Source organism: Vulpes lagopus, chromosome 6 (assembly GCF_018345385.1).
Source record: "Vulpes lagopus strain Blue_001 chromosome 6, ASM1834538v1, whole genome shotgun sequence".
NCBI lineage: Eukaryota > Metazoa > Chordata > Mammalia > Carnivora > Canidae > Vulpes > Vulpes lagopus.
The window spans coordinates 55,178,573-55,195,098 of record NC_054829.1 but is presented as its reverse complement, the minus strand read 5'-3'; the positions used below and the strand labels follow the sequence as shown (position 1 = coordinate 55,195,098).

General features: G+C 33.8%; 1 protein-coding gene across 1 annotated transcript; it reads left to right on the top strand.

Annotated features, from left to right (window-relative positions):
* Positions 1 to 4,684: 4,684 nt before the first annotated feature.
* Positions 4,685 to 5,623, top strand: LOC121493857 (elongation factor 1-alpha 1-like). The gene has a single exon (XM_041760175.1). The coding sequence runs from the start codon at positions 4,697 to 4,699 to the stop codon at positions 5,621 to 5,623; it is 927 nt and encodes a 308-aa protein (XP_041616109.1). The 5' UTR covers positions 4,685 to 4,696.
* Positions 5,624 to 16,526: the final 10,903 nt, after the last annotated feature.

Here is a 16,526-nt window from a genome sequence, read left to right as displayed (position 1 = left end):
GTCATATTCAGAGAGAAACTGAATTATCTTCTGATAAAGAAATTACAAACTGAGTTAGTGCTTGGTCTGGGTTATATTGAAAGACTCTTCTAATTCATAAATTCCATGAATCTGGTAGACACTTGCAGGAAATCCATTATGTCATTTATTATAAATTAACAGGCCGAGAGCTGAAAGATTAAATGACTGTCAATAAATTTGTCATATCCTATTAAGAATGACAAAAACAAAATGCACTTCAGGAAAAATATGTGAATCTTGAATAATATTTCAAGTTAATGAGTCTATAAGGGGCTGTAAATATTGTTAATTCTATCCTTTGTTTCCTCTTTCAACTCACTCAGGAAAAGTAAACGCATAATTGACACTGACTTAAGAGTTTTGAATGAGTATAGTTAGTCAGAATAATTAAACCAGCCTGAAAAAATGCATAGTTGATCCTTGAACAACACAGATTTGAACTGTGTGGGTCTACCCAAAAGAAGATATTTTTTTTTTACAGGACTCTGTAAATGTATTTTATTTTCTTATGATTTTCTTAACACCTTTCTTGTCTCTTATTTTATTATAAGAATACAGTAAACCATGCCTCCTTTTGCCTTGCATCTTATATATGTCTTTATTTTATTTTAGTTAAAAAGTAATGTGTGCTATACAAAAGAGGCCAAAAAATACATAAAGAAAATATCAATCATCTGCTTTTTCTATTCTTACAATCCCACATCTTTCAAATTAGCCAAAAATTGCCAATCCGTTTACTTTAGTATTTTTTCTCATGCTTTTTGTATATGTGTATTATATGCATGAACATATGTATTTTTATTTACTACAATTTTATTTCATAGTAATAAGTACATTCTTCATGCACTCACTAGCAACTTTTCACATAATTTAACAAAATACCATAAACAAAATTTCACTTGGGCAAAAATAGTAGTAACTAATTATTCTACTTAACTAATTTTTTGAGAAGGCAAATATAATATTATTTAATAACAGTTCCCCAACAATCAATTGTTCCTTTTTTTCACACCAAGAAAAGTTCCCTACTGCAATATTTTTTAGTATGAATTACAAAACTGGGATTATTTGGTCATAGTACATATGCATTTTTAATTTTTAATATTGTTTCCATTTGTTTTACAAGTGTTTTAGCTTTTTAATTAATCCACAAACACCTTTGCATAAGTCTATTTGCCCTTTATTCTTCAAGAGAACATATAGTAATCTGAGATCAGCACAGAATTTGATAATTGGGGCAGCCCAGGTGGCTTAGCGGTTTAGCGCTGCCTTCAGCCCAGGGTGTGATCCTGGAGACCGGGGATCGAGTCTCACCTTGGGATCCCTGCATGGAGCCTGCTTCTCCCTCTGCCTGTGTCTCTGCCTCTCTCTCTCTGTGTATCTCTCATGAATAAATAAATAAAATATTAAAAAAAAGAATTTGATAATTGAAACCCATGATACATTTGGGCACACTTTTAATTTTTTTGTTTCTTTTTTAAAATTTTATTTAAATTCAATTAACTAACATATAATGTATTATTGGTTTCAAAGGTAGAGGTCTGTGATTCATCAGTCTTATATTATACCCAGTGCTCATTACATCACATGCCCTCCTTAATGCTCATCATCCAGGGATCCCATTCCCCCCAACCCCCTAGCCTCCAGCAATCCTCAGTTTGTTCCCAATGATTAAGAGCCTCTTATGGTTTGTCTCCCTCTCTGATTTCCTCTTGTTTTATTTTTTTACTCTCTTACCCTATGATCTTGTTTTGTTTCTTAAATTCCACGTATGAGATCATTTTGATAATTGCCTTTCTCTGATTGACCTATTTTGCATAGCAAAATATCCTCTAATTCCATCCATGTTGTTGCAAATGGCAAGATTTCAGTTTTTTTGAAACTTCTTTTAATGTAGTTTGTTGACCTTGTTGTTGTTTTTTTAACTATAGCTTGATTGATTGATTGATTGATTTTTGTTTTTATTGAAGTTTGATTTGCCAACATATAGTATAACACCCAGTGTTCATCCCATCAAGTGCCCTCTTCAGTGCCCGTCACCCAATCACCCCATCCCCCCACCCAACTCACCTTCCACAATTCTTTGTTCATTTCCCAGAGTAGGAGTCTCTCATGTTTTGTCACCCTCTCTAATTTATCCGACTCATTTTCCCTACTTTCCCTTAAATCCCTTTCACTATTTCTTATATTCCCATATGAGTGAAATCATAGAATGATTATCCTTCTCCTATTGACTTACTTCACTCAGCATAATACCCTCAAGTTCCATCCACGTTGAAGCAAATGGTGGGTATTTGTCGTTTCTAATGGCTGAGTAATATTCCTTTGTGTGTGTGTGTGTGTGTGTGTGTGTGTGTGTGTGTGTGTATACATACCACATCTTTATCCATTCATCTGTGTTGGGGTTAGATGTAGACTTTGGGAGCTGTTACCAAGAGGTGTTATTTTCTCTTTAATTACTTTCTGTTATTCAAAAGCCTTGATAATATCTTGAATATCATGAAGCAGTTGCTCAATAAGCTCCATTGAATTACTGAAAATTGATCACTTGCCCTTAGTAAGTAAATTCCCATTACAAACAACACAGCTTATTATGGTCAACTATTAGGTTGTTTTGACTAAATATATTGGTAATAGGGATCCCTGGATGGCACAGCGGTTTGGCGCCTGCCTTTGGCCCAGGGCGCAATCCTGGAGACCCGGGATCGAATCTCACGTCGGGCTCCCAGTGCATGGAGCCTGCTTCTCCCTCTGCCTGTGTCTCTGCCTCTCTCTCTCTCTCTCTCTGTGACTATCATAAATAAATTAAAAAAACATATAAAATATATATTGGTAATAAGTTTTAAGCTTAAGTGCCTTTTTTCAACATGAAGGGCTACCCTGATCTATGAGTCCTTTAGTTCATCTTGCTTGAGTCCTTTATAGAAAGTTCAGAATGTAATGTTTTAAGAATATTTTATTTTCCATTTGCCACCATGTTTTCTTCAATTGGAAATATAATCTTGGAATTTTAATTTGAGAAACTTCTTCATTTACCAGATCATCTCTGTTTTACTTTACTTTTGTTTTTGTTATTGACAATATTTAATCATGGGTAAATTTTCTAAATACATTGATGGGAGGAAATGATGATGGCTATGTTAATAAGTGGTTCATTGAATTTTTGAACCAGCAGAGCAATAGCACATTATAGCCTATCTCTGGAAGAAATATATCAAGCACCACAGGTTACAGGTGTGAAAAGACAGCAAGTTTTGATATTTGTTGGGTAGTTGGTGGGGTGGGAAGAGGGCATGAGTAGGGGTGAACCAGTTCACTACCCAGGTGTGATCTACCATTGAGAATGAAACCTGGAATCATGAATTTTTGGCTAAAGTGAAATGAACTCCTAAAATAGAGATGCTGTATCAGAACAAAAGTGGCTCTGGACAAAATCTACCTCCAGTAAATGTCTGACCTAAGGCAAATTATCATGATAATTTTCTTCATTGTGATTCTGAGAGCCCTGTAGACCATTATAATTCTAAGTTACCTAAAATCAGTTATTACATTTAAAAAGTCATTTTCTAAAATAGACCTAGAGTAATTAAGCCTCTTTTAAAAGCAGGTATAGTTATGATTTATACAGAAACATTATGAACTAAAACTTTTTTAGGAGGTAAAATGTTATATTCTGTGAACCTGTTGGAACCCAAAAGCTGCAGGTGTTTCTTTGAAAAATGACATTTCCATCATTTACCTGACAAGCAGAGCTGAAATATCAAAGTTATAAACATTCTGCTTGTGTGCCAGCTGCTGTTTCCGTGGAAACAGCCTGAGTTGTAAAAGGAAGGTAAATGTCTTTAACATAAAATTTCGAGGTTTTGAATATTTTACTAAATATGTATTTGGATATATCTGACATTTTTGAGATAATTAAAACGTTTATTTTGATTATTTTATCCACATTTATATATATGTATATAAGATCAAATATTATTAAACTATTAAGTAAGGGGTGCCTTGGTGGCTCAGTTGGTTAAGTATCTGTCTTTGGTTCAAGTTACAATCCCAGGATCCTGGGATCAAGCCCCCATATTAGGCTTCCTGTTCAGTTAGGAGGCTCCCTGTCCCTTTCTCTCTGCCCCTCCCCCTTGTTTGTGCTCTCTCTCTCTCTCTGTCTCAAATAAATAAAATTTTTTAAGCCAGAAGGGCATGCTCACGGGTCTGCCCATTCTTGGAGATACCTGCTTCAAATTCACCAACACCAGCAGCAACAATCAGGACAGCACAGTCAGCCTGAGATGTGCCTGTAATCATGTTTTTGATAAAGTCTCTGTGTCCTGGAGCATCAATGATGGTCACATAATACTTGCTGGTCTCGAATGTCCACAGGGAGATATCAATGGTGATACCATGTTCACGTTCAGCTTTCAGTTTATCCAAGACCCAGGCATACTTGAAGGAGCCTTTTCCCATCTCAGCAGCCTCCTTCTCAAATTTTTCGATAGTTCTTTTGTCGATCCCACCACATTTGTAGATCAGATGGCCAGTAGTGGTAGACTTGCCCGAATCTACGTGTCCAATGATGACGATGTTGATGTGAGTCTTTTCCTTTCCCATTTTGGTTTAGGTTTAGCAGTGGTTTTCATGACATCTGTGTTCTGGCAGCAAACCCATTGTTGGTGTTAACAAAATGGATTCCACTGAGCCACCCTACAGCCAGAAGAGATACAAGGAAACCGTTAAGGAAGTCAGCACCTACATTAAGAAAATTGGCTACAACTCTGACAAAGTAGCATTTGTGCCAATTTCTGGTTGGAATGGTGACAACATGCTGGAGCCAAGTGCTAACATGTCTTGGTTCAAGGGATGGAAAGTCACCCGTAAAGATGGGAATGCCAGTGGAACCACACTGCTTGAAGCCCTGGATCGCATTTTGCCACCAACTCTTCCAACTGATAAGCCCTTGTGTCTGCCTCTCCAAGACGTCTACAAAATTGGTGGTATTGGTACTGTACCAGTGGGTCGAGTGGAGACTGGTGTTCTTAAGCCTGGCATGGTGGTCACCTTTGCTCCAGTCAATGTTACAACTGAAGTAAAGTCTGTTGAAATGCACCATGAAGCTTTGAGTGAGGCTCTTCCTGGGGACAATGTGGGCTTCAATGTCAAGAAGGTATCTGTCAAAGATGTCCGTTGTGGCAACGTGGCTGGTGACAGCAAAAATGACCCACCAATGGAAGCAGCTGGCTTCACAGCTCAGGTGATTATCCTGAACCATCCAGGCCAAATCAGTGCTGGATATGCACCTGTGCTGGATTGTCACACAGCTCACCTTGCTTGCAAGTTTGCTGAGCTGAAGGAAAAGATAGATCGTCGTTCTGGAAAGAAGCTGGAAGATGGTCCCAAGTTCTTGAAATCTGGGGATGCTGCCATTGTTGATATGGTTCCTGGCAAACCTATGTGTGTTGAGAGCTTCTCTGACTATCCTCCTCTGGGCCGTTTTGCTGTTCGTGACATGAGACAGATGGTTGCTGTGGGTGTCATCAAAGCAGTGGACAAGAAGGCAGCTGGGGCTGGCAAAGTCACCAAGTCTGCCCAGAAAGCTCAGAAGGCTAAATGAATATTATCCCCAATACCTGCCACCCCAGTCTTAATCAGTGGTGGAAGAACGGTCTCAGAACTGTTTGTGTCAATTGGCCATTTAAGTTTAATAGTAAAAGACAAGACAAGATAACAATGCTTCGTAAAACCTTCAGAAGGAAAGGAGAATGTCTTGTGGACCATTTTTTTTTTTTTGTCCGTGTGTGGCAGTTTTAAGTTATTAGTTTTTAAAATCAGTACTTTTTAATGGAAACAACTTGACCAAAAATCTGTCACAGAATTTTGAGACCCATTAAAACAAAAGTTTAATGAGAAAAGAAAATCTTTTAAAAAACTATTAGATAACAAATGCTTTTATTTTAATTTTAATCTTGCATGATATAATGTCTAACTTATAAAATTAATTGTACTAATCACAAATATGTTGATATTGATTATTTAAATATTAGTAAATATTCATCAAAATCTTAGAAAACAGTGGAAATGGCATATGTAATATTTTATATTGTTTATCTAGATTATTTATTTTTATTTTTTTAAAGATTTTTTTTATTTATTCATGAGAGACACACAGAGAGAGAGAGAGAGGCAAAGACACAGGCAGAGGGAGAAGCAGACTCCATGCAGGAAGCCCGACATGGGACTTGATCCCAGGACTCCAGGATCATGCCCTGGGCCAAAGGCAGATGCTAAACCTCTGAGCCACCAGGGTTCCCCTAGATTATTTTTATGAAGAAAGAATCAAATACATTGTTGGATTTTTTTAAAAGATTTTCTTTAGTCATGAGAGACACAGAGAGAGGCAGAGACATAGGTAGAGGAAGAAGCAGGCTTTCCACAGGGAGCTTGATGTGGGACTCAATCCCAGAACTCTGGGATCACCACCTGATCACCACACAGGTTCCCCCCATTGTTGAATTTATGTTAATGGAGTCCAATATTTTCATCTTCTATTTCTCTGCCAATACACACAAAGTTTGATATAGGCAAAAAAGTTATGGCATGATGTCTGATGCAAAATAGAAGCTAAGTATGGAGTAATCTTGATATTTTCTTGACCTTTATAAAATTTAAATTTGTAATATGTGATAAGTCAGTGAAAGACTTTTGCCTTCTTCAATATACCTTCTTTTTTTTTATTTATTTATTCATAAAAGACACACAGAGAGAGGCAAAGACATAGGCAGAGGGAGAAGCAGACTCCTTATGGGCAGCCCGATATGGGACTTGATCCCAGGACCTTGGGATCATGACCTGAGCCAAAAGTAGATGCTTAATCACTGAGCCATGCAGGCACCCCAACATATCTTCTTATACGTGGAATTTATAAAGCAATAACTTTTATAACTTCAGGAAAGATTAAAGTATAACTTTATGATGCCCTTTATGTATAAGAACCAAGGATATTTAAAGTAAATATATGTGCCAGGCCCTAAGAGCATAGCACTGGGTCATATTATTAAAAGATATGCTTTACTCTGTTATCAATAAGGCATTGTTAAATGTTGCTTCCATTATTGCAGTTACTTGGGAGATGAGTTTTTAGTAGCAATGACAGTTATTTGAAGAGTTTCCTAAAGCCCAATAGATTAACTTCAATTTCAAAATTTATAATCATGGATGGGCCGAGCCTCTGGCAGACTCTGTATCATTATCAATTCTTAGTTAACTTTGTTATAATCCAAAACAGTACATGTATTCCTCTCATAATATTTGAAAAGGAATTGGTTCTATTGCCTCTTGTTAGGTAAACTAAATGGAAAACATATTGATCTTGGATTAAAGCATTTTTAAGTTTCTTAATACTGTTCATTAATATTTTCAAAACGCTGGGATAAAAATATATAGTATTAGAATTATTAAAAATCAGATAAACATATACATATAAACATTTTAACTACATTGGGTGATTTTTAGTGGCTGTGTTAAATATACATTTTAAAATAAGATGTTTAGAGATGCCTGGGTGGCTCAGCAGTTAAGTGTCTGCCTTCAGCTCAGGGCGTGATCCTGGAGTCTCAGGATCGAGTCCTACATGGGACTCCCCGCAGGAAGTCTGCTTCTCCCTCTGCCTATGTCTCTGCCTCTCATGAATAAATAGATAAAATCTTTAAAACAAAACAAAAATAAAAAAGATGTTTAAAATGAGTAAAGATTATTAACTTTATAGCAATGAATTTTCTTATTCTTCAGGTTTTCTATGATTACATCTAATTCTGAAAGTGCTATAAGTTAATGTTTCTGTATTAACTCTGATTCTTTTCTCTACTACATTATCGAGGTATAACCTGTATCTTAGGTTGAGAAATGTGAATTTGTTGTAGCCATAGCATATAATTCAGCAGCAATTAGAAACTCAGTGAGATTCTACATGTAATATTATTTTTGTAAATCAGCTTAGGTTTTATTAGGAATAAATGTCATAAGACTTCTACCTTTTTGACCTTTTCTATGCTTTAATTAGTTAAGATCTATTTCTTTTTCTCTTCCCACTTTCTGTATTTTCCCTTCCCGTAATAACCTGGAATAATGCTTTGACCCCACTCTGAAAAAATAAAATAATATTACTCATTTTCAATCTGTATTTCATATTACTGATAAAAAATAAATCATTTATAGATAATAGTGTTGGTGGAAAATATAAATTGCAAGTTTTCATTATCATCCAAAGTTGTTATATATTAAGTATATCATGTGGCTCAATCAGTCACAAACCATTGTTTCTGCTATCCCCTTCCTTCTCTATTCTTACTCTCTATTATAATACAGTAGCTTTGGAATGGCTAGATGGCTGGTCACTTCTGAACTTGGATGGCTACAGTCCCCTCACTCCCAAACCATGTCTCAGCCCTTCTTACCTTCCTACGTGTATCCTCTTCTCTACTTTTAGTTGTGGAGATTGTTCTGCCAGTCTTTGAGTCATTTCCTGGATTATTTACAATGATATGAGCATTATCTAGTTGTATCCCTAGGATGAGGTCCTCCTACTCCACTATCTTCCCAGCCTGTTATATCTCATATTTTAGCAATCATCTAAGTTCACTTGATTTTTAAATTTTTATTTCTTAAGGATTTGATTAGTTATTTTAGGGAGAGAGAGAGAACACTGCAGTGGAGGAAGGGGTAAAGGGAGAGAAAGAGAATCTCAAGCAGACTCCCCTCGGAGCACAAAGTCCTGAGATCATGACCTGAACCAAAATCAAGAGTCAGGTGCTTAAAAGACTGAACCACCCAGACACTCCTAAGTTCACTTTAAAACTAATGTTTGTCTTAGTTCTAACTTGATAATTCATTCTAATATGCACATATTTTATGAAATTATAGTTGTCTGCAGGATTTTCATTTTAAAATTAACAACTAAAGAAAACCTTAAGAACTCATCACAATTACATTTGAATATGAACTTAGGTTTGTTTTCTAGTTTTTCATTTCACTAGAGATGTCAATTTGTTAACTACTCAGGGTTAAACAGAAGGAATGATAAATAGTGTTCTTTGTTGTGAATATCTGAAAAAGAAATGATTTTATTATTAGAAAACTCACAAACATCCTATTGTTTTCAACCATGAGAGTAATCTACTTAATAGAAATAGAATTGTCTGTGTGTTGATTATGACTTACTTGAATGCAATCTGCATGACAGCAGGTTTCTGTCAATTTTGTCCACTTGTTACATCTAATGTGCCTATAACAGTGTCTAGCATCTAGGAGAAATTTAGTAATTTTTGAATGAATGAAAAACTCTATAGTTTTAAGTTATTTTGCTAACTATACTTTGATAGATGAAGAATATGCTATGAGCTTAGTGTATTTATATATACATATACTTGTTGCATGTGTAACTTATACACACACACACACACACACACACACATATATATATATATACACTTTCTTTTCAACTTTGGGAAGTGAAACAACAAATTATTGAGTTAGAAGTGACAATCTAGGAAATTAAATTATATAAATCAGATTTAAATGGACCAGGGGGATTATTGATATGGGACAGTCTATTTTTGAGCCAATGTAAGTCTTACAAAATAATTCTCTAATGTGATTGCAAAATGTGTCTTAGTTTTTGCTTGTCTCTAGTTAGTGGTAAAAAAAAAAAAAATAACATCTAGTTGATGAATCACTATTCTATAGCATGCAGGGAAATTTCTATTACATGGTATCATTTAATTATCAGCACATATAAAAAATAATTAATCTCAAACCCCACAGGCCTGAATTATATTTCCATATATTATATTATATCATATGCTTAGTTCCTTATAAATAGCTATTTAAATATTGTGAGAGTCTAATCCATGACAATCTGAGTTTCTGTTTAATATTTTGAGTATCATAGATACTGATTGAGACTAACAGGAAACTCAGGAATTAAAAATAAATAATATATAGAGCATAACGTCTGACATGATAGTTTGAGGAGCTACAGAAACCCTCTGCTCAGGGAAAGTAGTGAAAATGATTAAAAATACGAAAAACATTGAAAAATCTATGGAAAAATCTTAAGGGCAAAAGGCAAATGAAGAAAATCTATTGAAGAAACTTTCAAAATTCAGTATGAAAGTTGAATCTGCAGTATTTGAACAAAGACCATTTGTCTTCTCCTTCAGCTCAAAAAGCAAAGACCCTAATCCAGACTAATGCACATAAAAGCACAGGACTTCCTTTCTTCTCAGGTCTCAGTTGGAAGTCTTTCTTCCCAAGTAGAGGACAATGTTGGTGTTTCTTTTCTTGCCCCCAGCTATGTGGTGCTGAGGCTGTCTTAGATAAGTTCAGTTAAGAAATGGGATTCTTTTCTTTAACCAGCCATTATTCATGGAATGGAGGCTATTCCTTGGGTATGGTGCCCTGGGAATACTGGGGCTCTAATCACTCTTGATCTTGCTTTTGAGGCTGTTATTCCACACCAGAAGAGATGAACCAAAATGACCTCAGAGTGTTGCTTCTTCTCCAGCAAGCAGTCAGCTCCTAGAGCAGATGTGACCATCAAAGAAAAGCTTGTCATTGTCAACCTCAGCTACAGAACTTAGTGATTTTACTGGTCAGAGAAGAATGCCTTAAAAGAGAAAGTGCCCTGATCTTTTACAAAAGGAACTTATTTCATTTTCATCAAGGTATGGAGAAGTTTAAATTTAAGGGTGCTCTCAAGCATAGTAGAGATTATGATGAAAGGCAATTGGGAAGGGTTTAAGAGACTGGCTAAACTGTAAGCCCAGTAGTTTCAAGAGAGAACTAAGGGATATGACAACTAGAGGAGTCCTCCTGGGTCAAAGTAAATATCAAACACTGAATTCAGAAACCATCTCTTCAAAGGAACCAGAATTTGATGGAATTACTTTTTAATTTATGCCAGAAGGCATTGTTGAAATAAGAGAGCAATTAGCTGGCAGTTAGTGGAACTTAACAGCTGTGCCTGGTCAGGGAAAGAGGAGAGGAGCCCTATCAAAATCACCGTCAGCCCAGAGTGAACCAGATTCACTAAAAGCTCATCTCCCAAAGGAAGAATATCAGAAGTTTAAGACTATGTGTGTGTGTGTGGGGGGGGGGGGGAGGTAGGATTGAGTGTTACTTCACTAAAATAATTCAACCAGTCAGTAAACAAATAAAAAAACAAATGACAGTAAAAGTCCCAGGAGAGAATGAGACCAGTACCCAGAGTTACTACAATGTGTTATCTAAAGTGTTATGTTTCCAACAACTATAACAACAACGACAAAATAGGTTGCATATACAAACAACAAAGTAAAACCCATACACTGGATAAAAAGCAGGCAATCAAAACTGCCTGTAAAAGTGACAGATACCAGACTTAACAGAAAAATACTCTAAAGAACCCATTAGATTGACAGAACTAAAGGAAACCATGATCAAAGAAAAAAAAGAAGTTATAGTGAAGATGTTGCATTAAATAGAGAATATCAATAAACAGAAATTATAAAAAGTTAACTAAGTAGAAATGAAAAGAGTTAAATAGTGCAACAATTGAAATAAAAAATTCCAGAGAGGTTCAACAGATTTGAATTCATAGGAGAAAGAAAATGTGAACTTGAGATAGAGTAGAGGCCATGCAAGCCAAGAACAAAAAAATCAAACAAAACAAACAAAAAGAATGAGGAACTTCAAAGAAATGTGAGGAAGAGGTAGGCAAACCAAAAAAATGCAAATTGGGTATTCCAGGAGTTGAGAGAGGAAGGGGAGGAAATAATGTTTGAAAACTTCCCATCTCTTTTTGTAAAATAATAACCTTCACATCTATTAAACTCAACAGATTCTAAATAGGATAAATGCAAAAAGAGCCACAAATAGACACATCATAATAAAAATATTGAAAGTCAAAGACATGGAAAAAAATCTTGAAATAAGTAAGGAGAAAAATCATAGATCACTTACATGGGAATTTAAAAAAGACCCAAAGCCGACTTGAATAGAATATATCAAAAGACAGCGGAATAACATATTTGAAGTGCTCAAAGTAAAAGAAAACTATCAAACAAGAATTCTGTATCTAGCAAAACTGTATTAAAAAAATGAAAGCTAATCAGTGACTTTCCAAGATGAAGAAAAAAATAAGAGAATTTGTTACTAAAGGGCCTGTCTTATAAGAAATATTAAAGAAAATTTTTCAGGTAGAAAGAAAGTAATCTGATGTGGTAATTCAAATCTACACTAGTAAAGGTTACAATGTAGATACAATGAGCAGTAAGAATCTATACTTTTTCTCTTTTCTTCTCTTTACTGTTTAAAATGCCATTGTATAAAATTATGTATAAAATTATGTATATAATTTGTATATACATATGTATATAATTATATACATAATTTTATATTACACATATAATATATAAAAAGTATATACATGATATATAAAATATATAATACTATATAATGCATAATTATAGCATGTCTAATTTCATATTAATATTTACACAGTATATATAGTGTATATAAATATGTTGGGCTTATAACATAGAAATATAACATACAACATATTTGGCAATAACAGAACAAAAAAAAAAACACATGTAAGCAAAGCTGGTTTAGCCTAAGGAAATGACTAGAGATAGTAACTAATAATTGAAATGATGTATTGTTGGGTTTGCACATTAATGCAATATGCATAATGATAATAACACAATGAGAGAGAAATACAACAGAGATATAAAAGTATAATTTTGTATATAACACTAGAATTAAGGTGGTATAAGTTGGAAGCTGATTCAGATAAGTTGAATGCTATGTGGTAAATCTTAGAGCAGATAGTTTAAAAAAAACCTCAAGAATACAGTTTAATTACTAAATAAATTAAAATGGTATGTTAGAAAACATTTACTTAATGCAAAAGAAGGCAGTAAAAGGGAAATAGAAGAACAAGACAACATAAGACATATAGAAAACAAAAAGTAAAGTGGCAAATGTAATTCCAAATATATCAGCAATAATGTAAAAGATACAAATGAAGGGGGAGTAAAAATAAAATATAAAAAGATATTTCAAACAGCAACCACAAAAGCGCTAGAATGGTTGTACCAATACCAAACAAAATAGACTATAAAACAAGAAATGTTTCTATTGGTAAAGAGGAACATTTTATAATTATTAAAGTGTCAATATAACAATGGGTTATATAACAAGGATAAGCATATATAGCATTGAAAAGCCCCCCAAAAATGTGAAGCAAAGACTAAAATAAATGAGAAAAAATAGACGATTCAATAATAATATTTAAAGTCTTCAGTACTCCATTTTCAATAATGGTTAGAACAACTAGACTGAAGATCAACAAAGAAATAGGAGAAACAAAGATATTATAAACCAAGTAAACCTAACAAACATCTATGGAACATTCTACCCAAAACCAAATATACTTTCTTCTCAATGGCACATGAAATATTTTTCAAGATAGAACACATATGAGCCCATGAAACAAACCTCAACAAATTTAAAAGTATAGAAATAATACAAAATGTTGTCAGAAATGGCAATAACTCATTTTTTATGGCTGTGTAATATCCCATTATATACTTATACGTACATATATATCACTTTTTTATTCATTCATCTATTGACGGACACTTGAGTTGCTTCCATGCGTTGGCTATTATAAATAATGCTGCAATAAACATAGGGGTGCATACATCATTTTGAATTAATGGTTTCGCTTTCTTTCAGTAGTGGAATTCTTGGATCATATGGAATATTGAAACTATATAACATTAAATGTAAACTGTATTCAAATTGAAAAAAAAGCAAAAGAAATTGTACAAAAATGTTGCATTTGATCACAATGGAATGAAATCAGTAATCAATAGCAGTAGAGAAAGTGAGGCACTTATAAATACATGTAAATAAAACCACATGCTCCTAAATAACAATGGGTCAAAAAAGAAATCAAAGGGAAATAAGAAAATCATTTGAGATGAGTAGAAATGAAAATAAAATATTTATAGGATGCAGCTAAATCAAAGCTAGAGGAAAATTTAGGGTAGTACATGACTACATTAAGAAATAAGAAATATTTCAATAACCCACTTATTGAGTAGAGTCTGATAGATATCTCTCCAGAGAAGGTAAGCAAATGTCCAATAAGCATGTTTAAAGATCCTCAGAATCATTAATCATCAAGAAAATACAAATCAAAGCCACTATAAGATACCACTTCACATCCACTGAATGTATATAATCAAAAAAAGCTATCTCCACATTCTCACCAACACTTGTTCTTTTTGTATTTGGTTTTCTTTTATAATTAACATACAGTGTTATGTTAGTTTCTAATGTACTGTTTAATGATTTAACATTATTCAGGGCTCATCAAGATAAGTGTATTATTAATCTCCTTATATTTCATCCATCCTCCCACCCACTACCCCTCTGGCAACGAACAGTTTGTTTTCTGTATTTAAGAATCTGTTTTTTGTTTTGCATCTTTTTTCTTTGTTCATTTGCTTCGCTTAAATTCCATATATGAGTGAAATTGTATGATACTTGTCTTTCTCTGTCTCGTTTCACTTAGTGTTATACTCTCTAGGACCATCCATATCATTGCAAATGGCAAGATTTCATTCTTTTTAATGGCTGAGTACCAATCCCTAGTATGTGTGTATACATACGTCACATCTACTTTATCCATATGGATTTATATTTGGATACATATGGAGATACACACACACATATATATACATATATATATACATATATATATATATACATATATATATCACATCTACTTTATCCATTTATCTATGGATGGACACTTGGGTTGCTTCCATATCTTAACTATTATAAATAATGCTACAATAAACATAGGGCTGCATATATCTTTTCGAATTAGTGGTAATTATACTTAACAATTTTTAAGGAACATCCATATTATTTTCCACAGTGGCTACACCAATTTCCATTTCCACCAGCAGTTCATGAGGGTTCCTTTTTCTTCACATCTTTGTCAACACTTGTTATTTCTTATGTTTTTGGTACTAGTTATTCAGACTGGTGGGAGTAGATATCTCAGTATGGTTTTCATTTGCATTTCCTTAATGATTGATTAGAAGCTGGGCGTCTTTTTATGTATCTATTGGCCACCTATGTCTTCTTTCAAAAGATGTCTGTTTAGGTCTTCTGCCCATTTTTAAATAAGATTATTTGCTTTTTGGGTGTTGAGTTGTATGAGTTATTTATATATTTTGATATTAACTCCTTATCAAGTAGATCATTTTCAAATATCCTCTCCATGGTAAACAATACTTATTGTGGTGAGCATTGCATAATATATGGAATATAAAATCATTATTTTGTACACCTGAAACTAAAATAACATTATGTCAACTGTACCTCAACAAAAAACAATGTTATTATTAAAATAAGCAGAAAACAAATTTACACTTTCCCACATCATGTGGCAATAAGCATCCATTTCCAAAAGGACTCCTCCCTGAACCATATAGATAGGTGGGTATGAATATTTTATGAACACAGTGTTTTGAAACCTGGCATTTTGTCACAAAATGAATTATACATCTTTTGATATCAAATATAGTGTGTACCATAGTGGCATATGTCATGGCTATAGGCTGTCTGGCTCCACTATTTAATCTGACTCCAGTTCTTAGGTAAATTACCTAAAAAGAAGGAACACCCCTTTGAAGGGATCATTTGCTTTAAAAGAGTATAATAATTATATGTCATTTAATTACATTGAAAGCACTTGAAATGATATTCTGACCAATCTTCTTTGTTACCCAAGTTTATATTACTCTATCTTCAAAGAAATTAAGCTGACATAAAAAATAACAGATATAATCATTGTTGCCAGGATGTGGAGAAATCAGAACCCTCAGACTTTGCTGGTAAGACTCTAAAATTACACAGCTGCTCTCAAAAACAGTTTGGCAGAATGAACAAAAAATTGCCCTTGAACGTTAGTAGCAGCATTATTCATAATTGCCAGAATTTGGAAATAGCCCAAATGCCCATCAACTGATTAATGGATAAAGAAAGTATTCCCTACAAGGGAGTGTAATCTGTCCATAGTGATAATGAACTTCTGATACATACTAACACATGGATGAATTCTGAAAAAAATCATGCTAATTGAAAGAAACCAGTCACATACACCTACTTATCTGATTTAATTCATATCAAATATCCAGAGTATAGAAATATGTATAGTATGTTTGGAAATGTATATGTATGGAAACATATATGAAACAGACATTTATATATGGAAATATATATTTATATATACATAAATACATATGTGGGAATATACATTTATATGTGTATATATGGAAATAAAAATACATATGTATATATATATATATATATAGACAGAAAGTAGATTAGTGATTGCTTAGGAGTGGCTGGGGTGTGGAGATAAGGGGGAATAGCTACAAAGAACGAGCTTTCATTTT

Coding starts and splice junctions, on each gene's coding strand:
- LOC121493857 (XM_041760175.1), top strand. CDS start 4,697: ATGGATTCCACTGAGCCACCCTACAGCCAGAAGAGATACAAGGAAACC.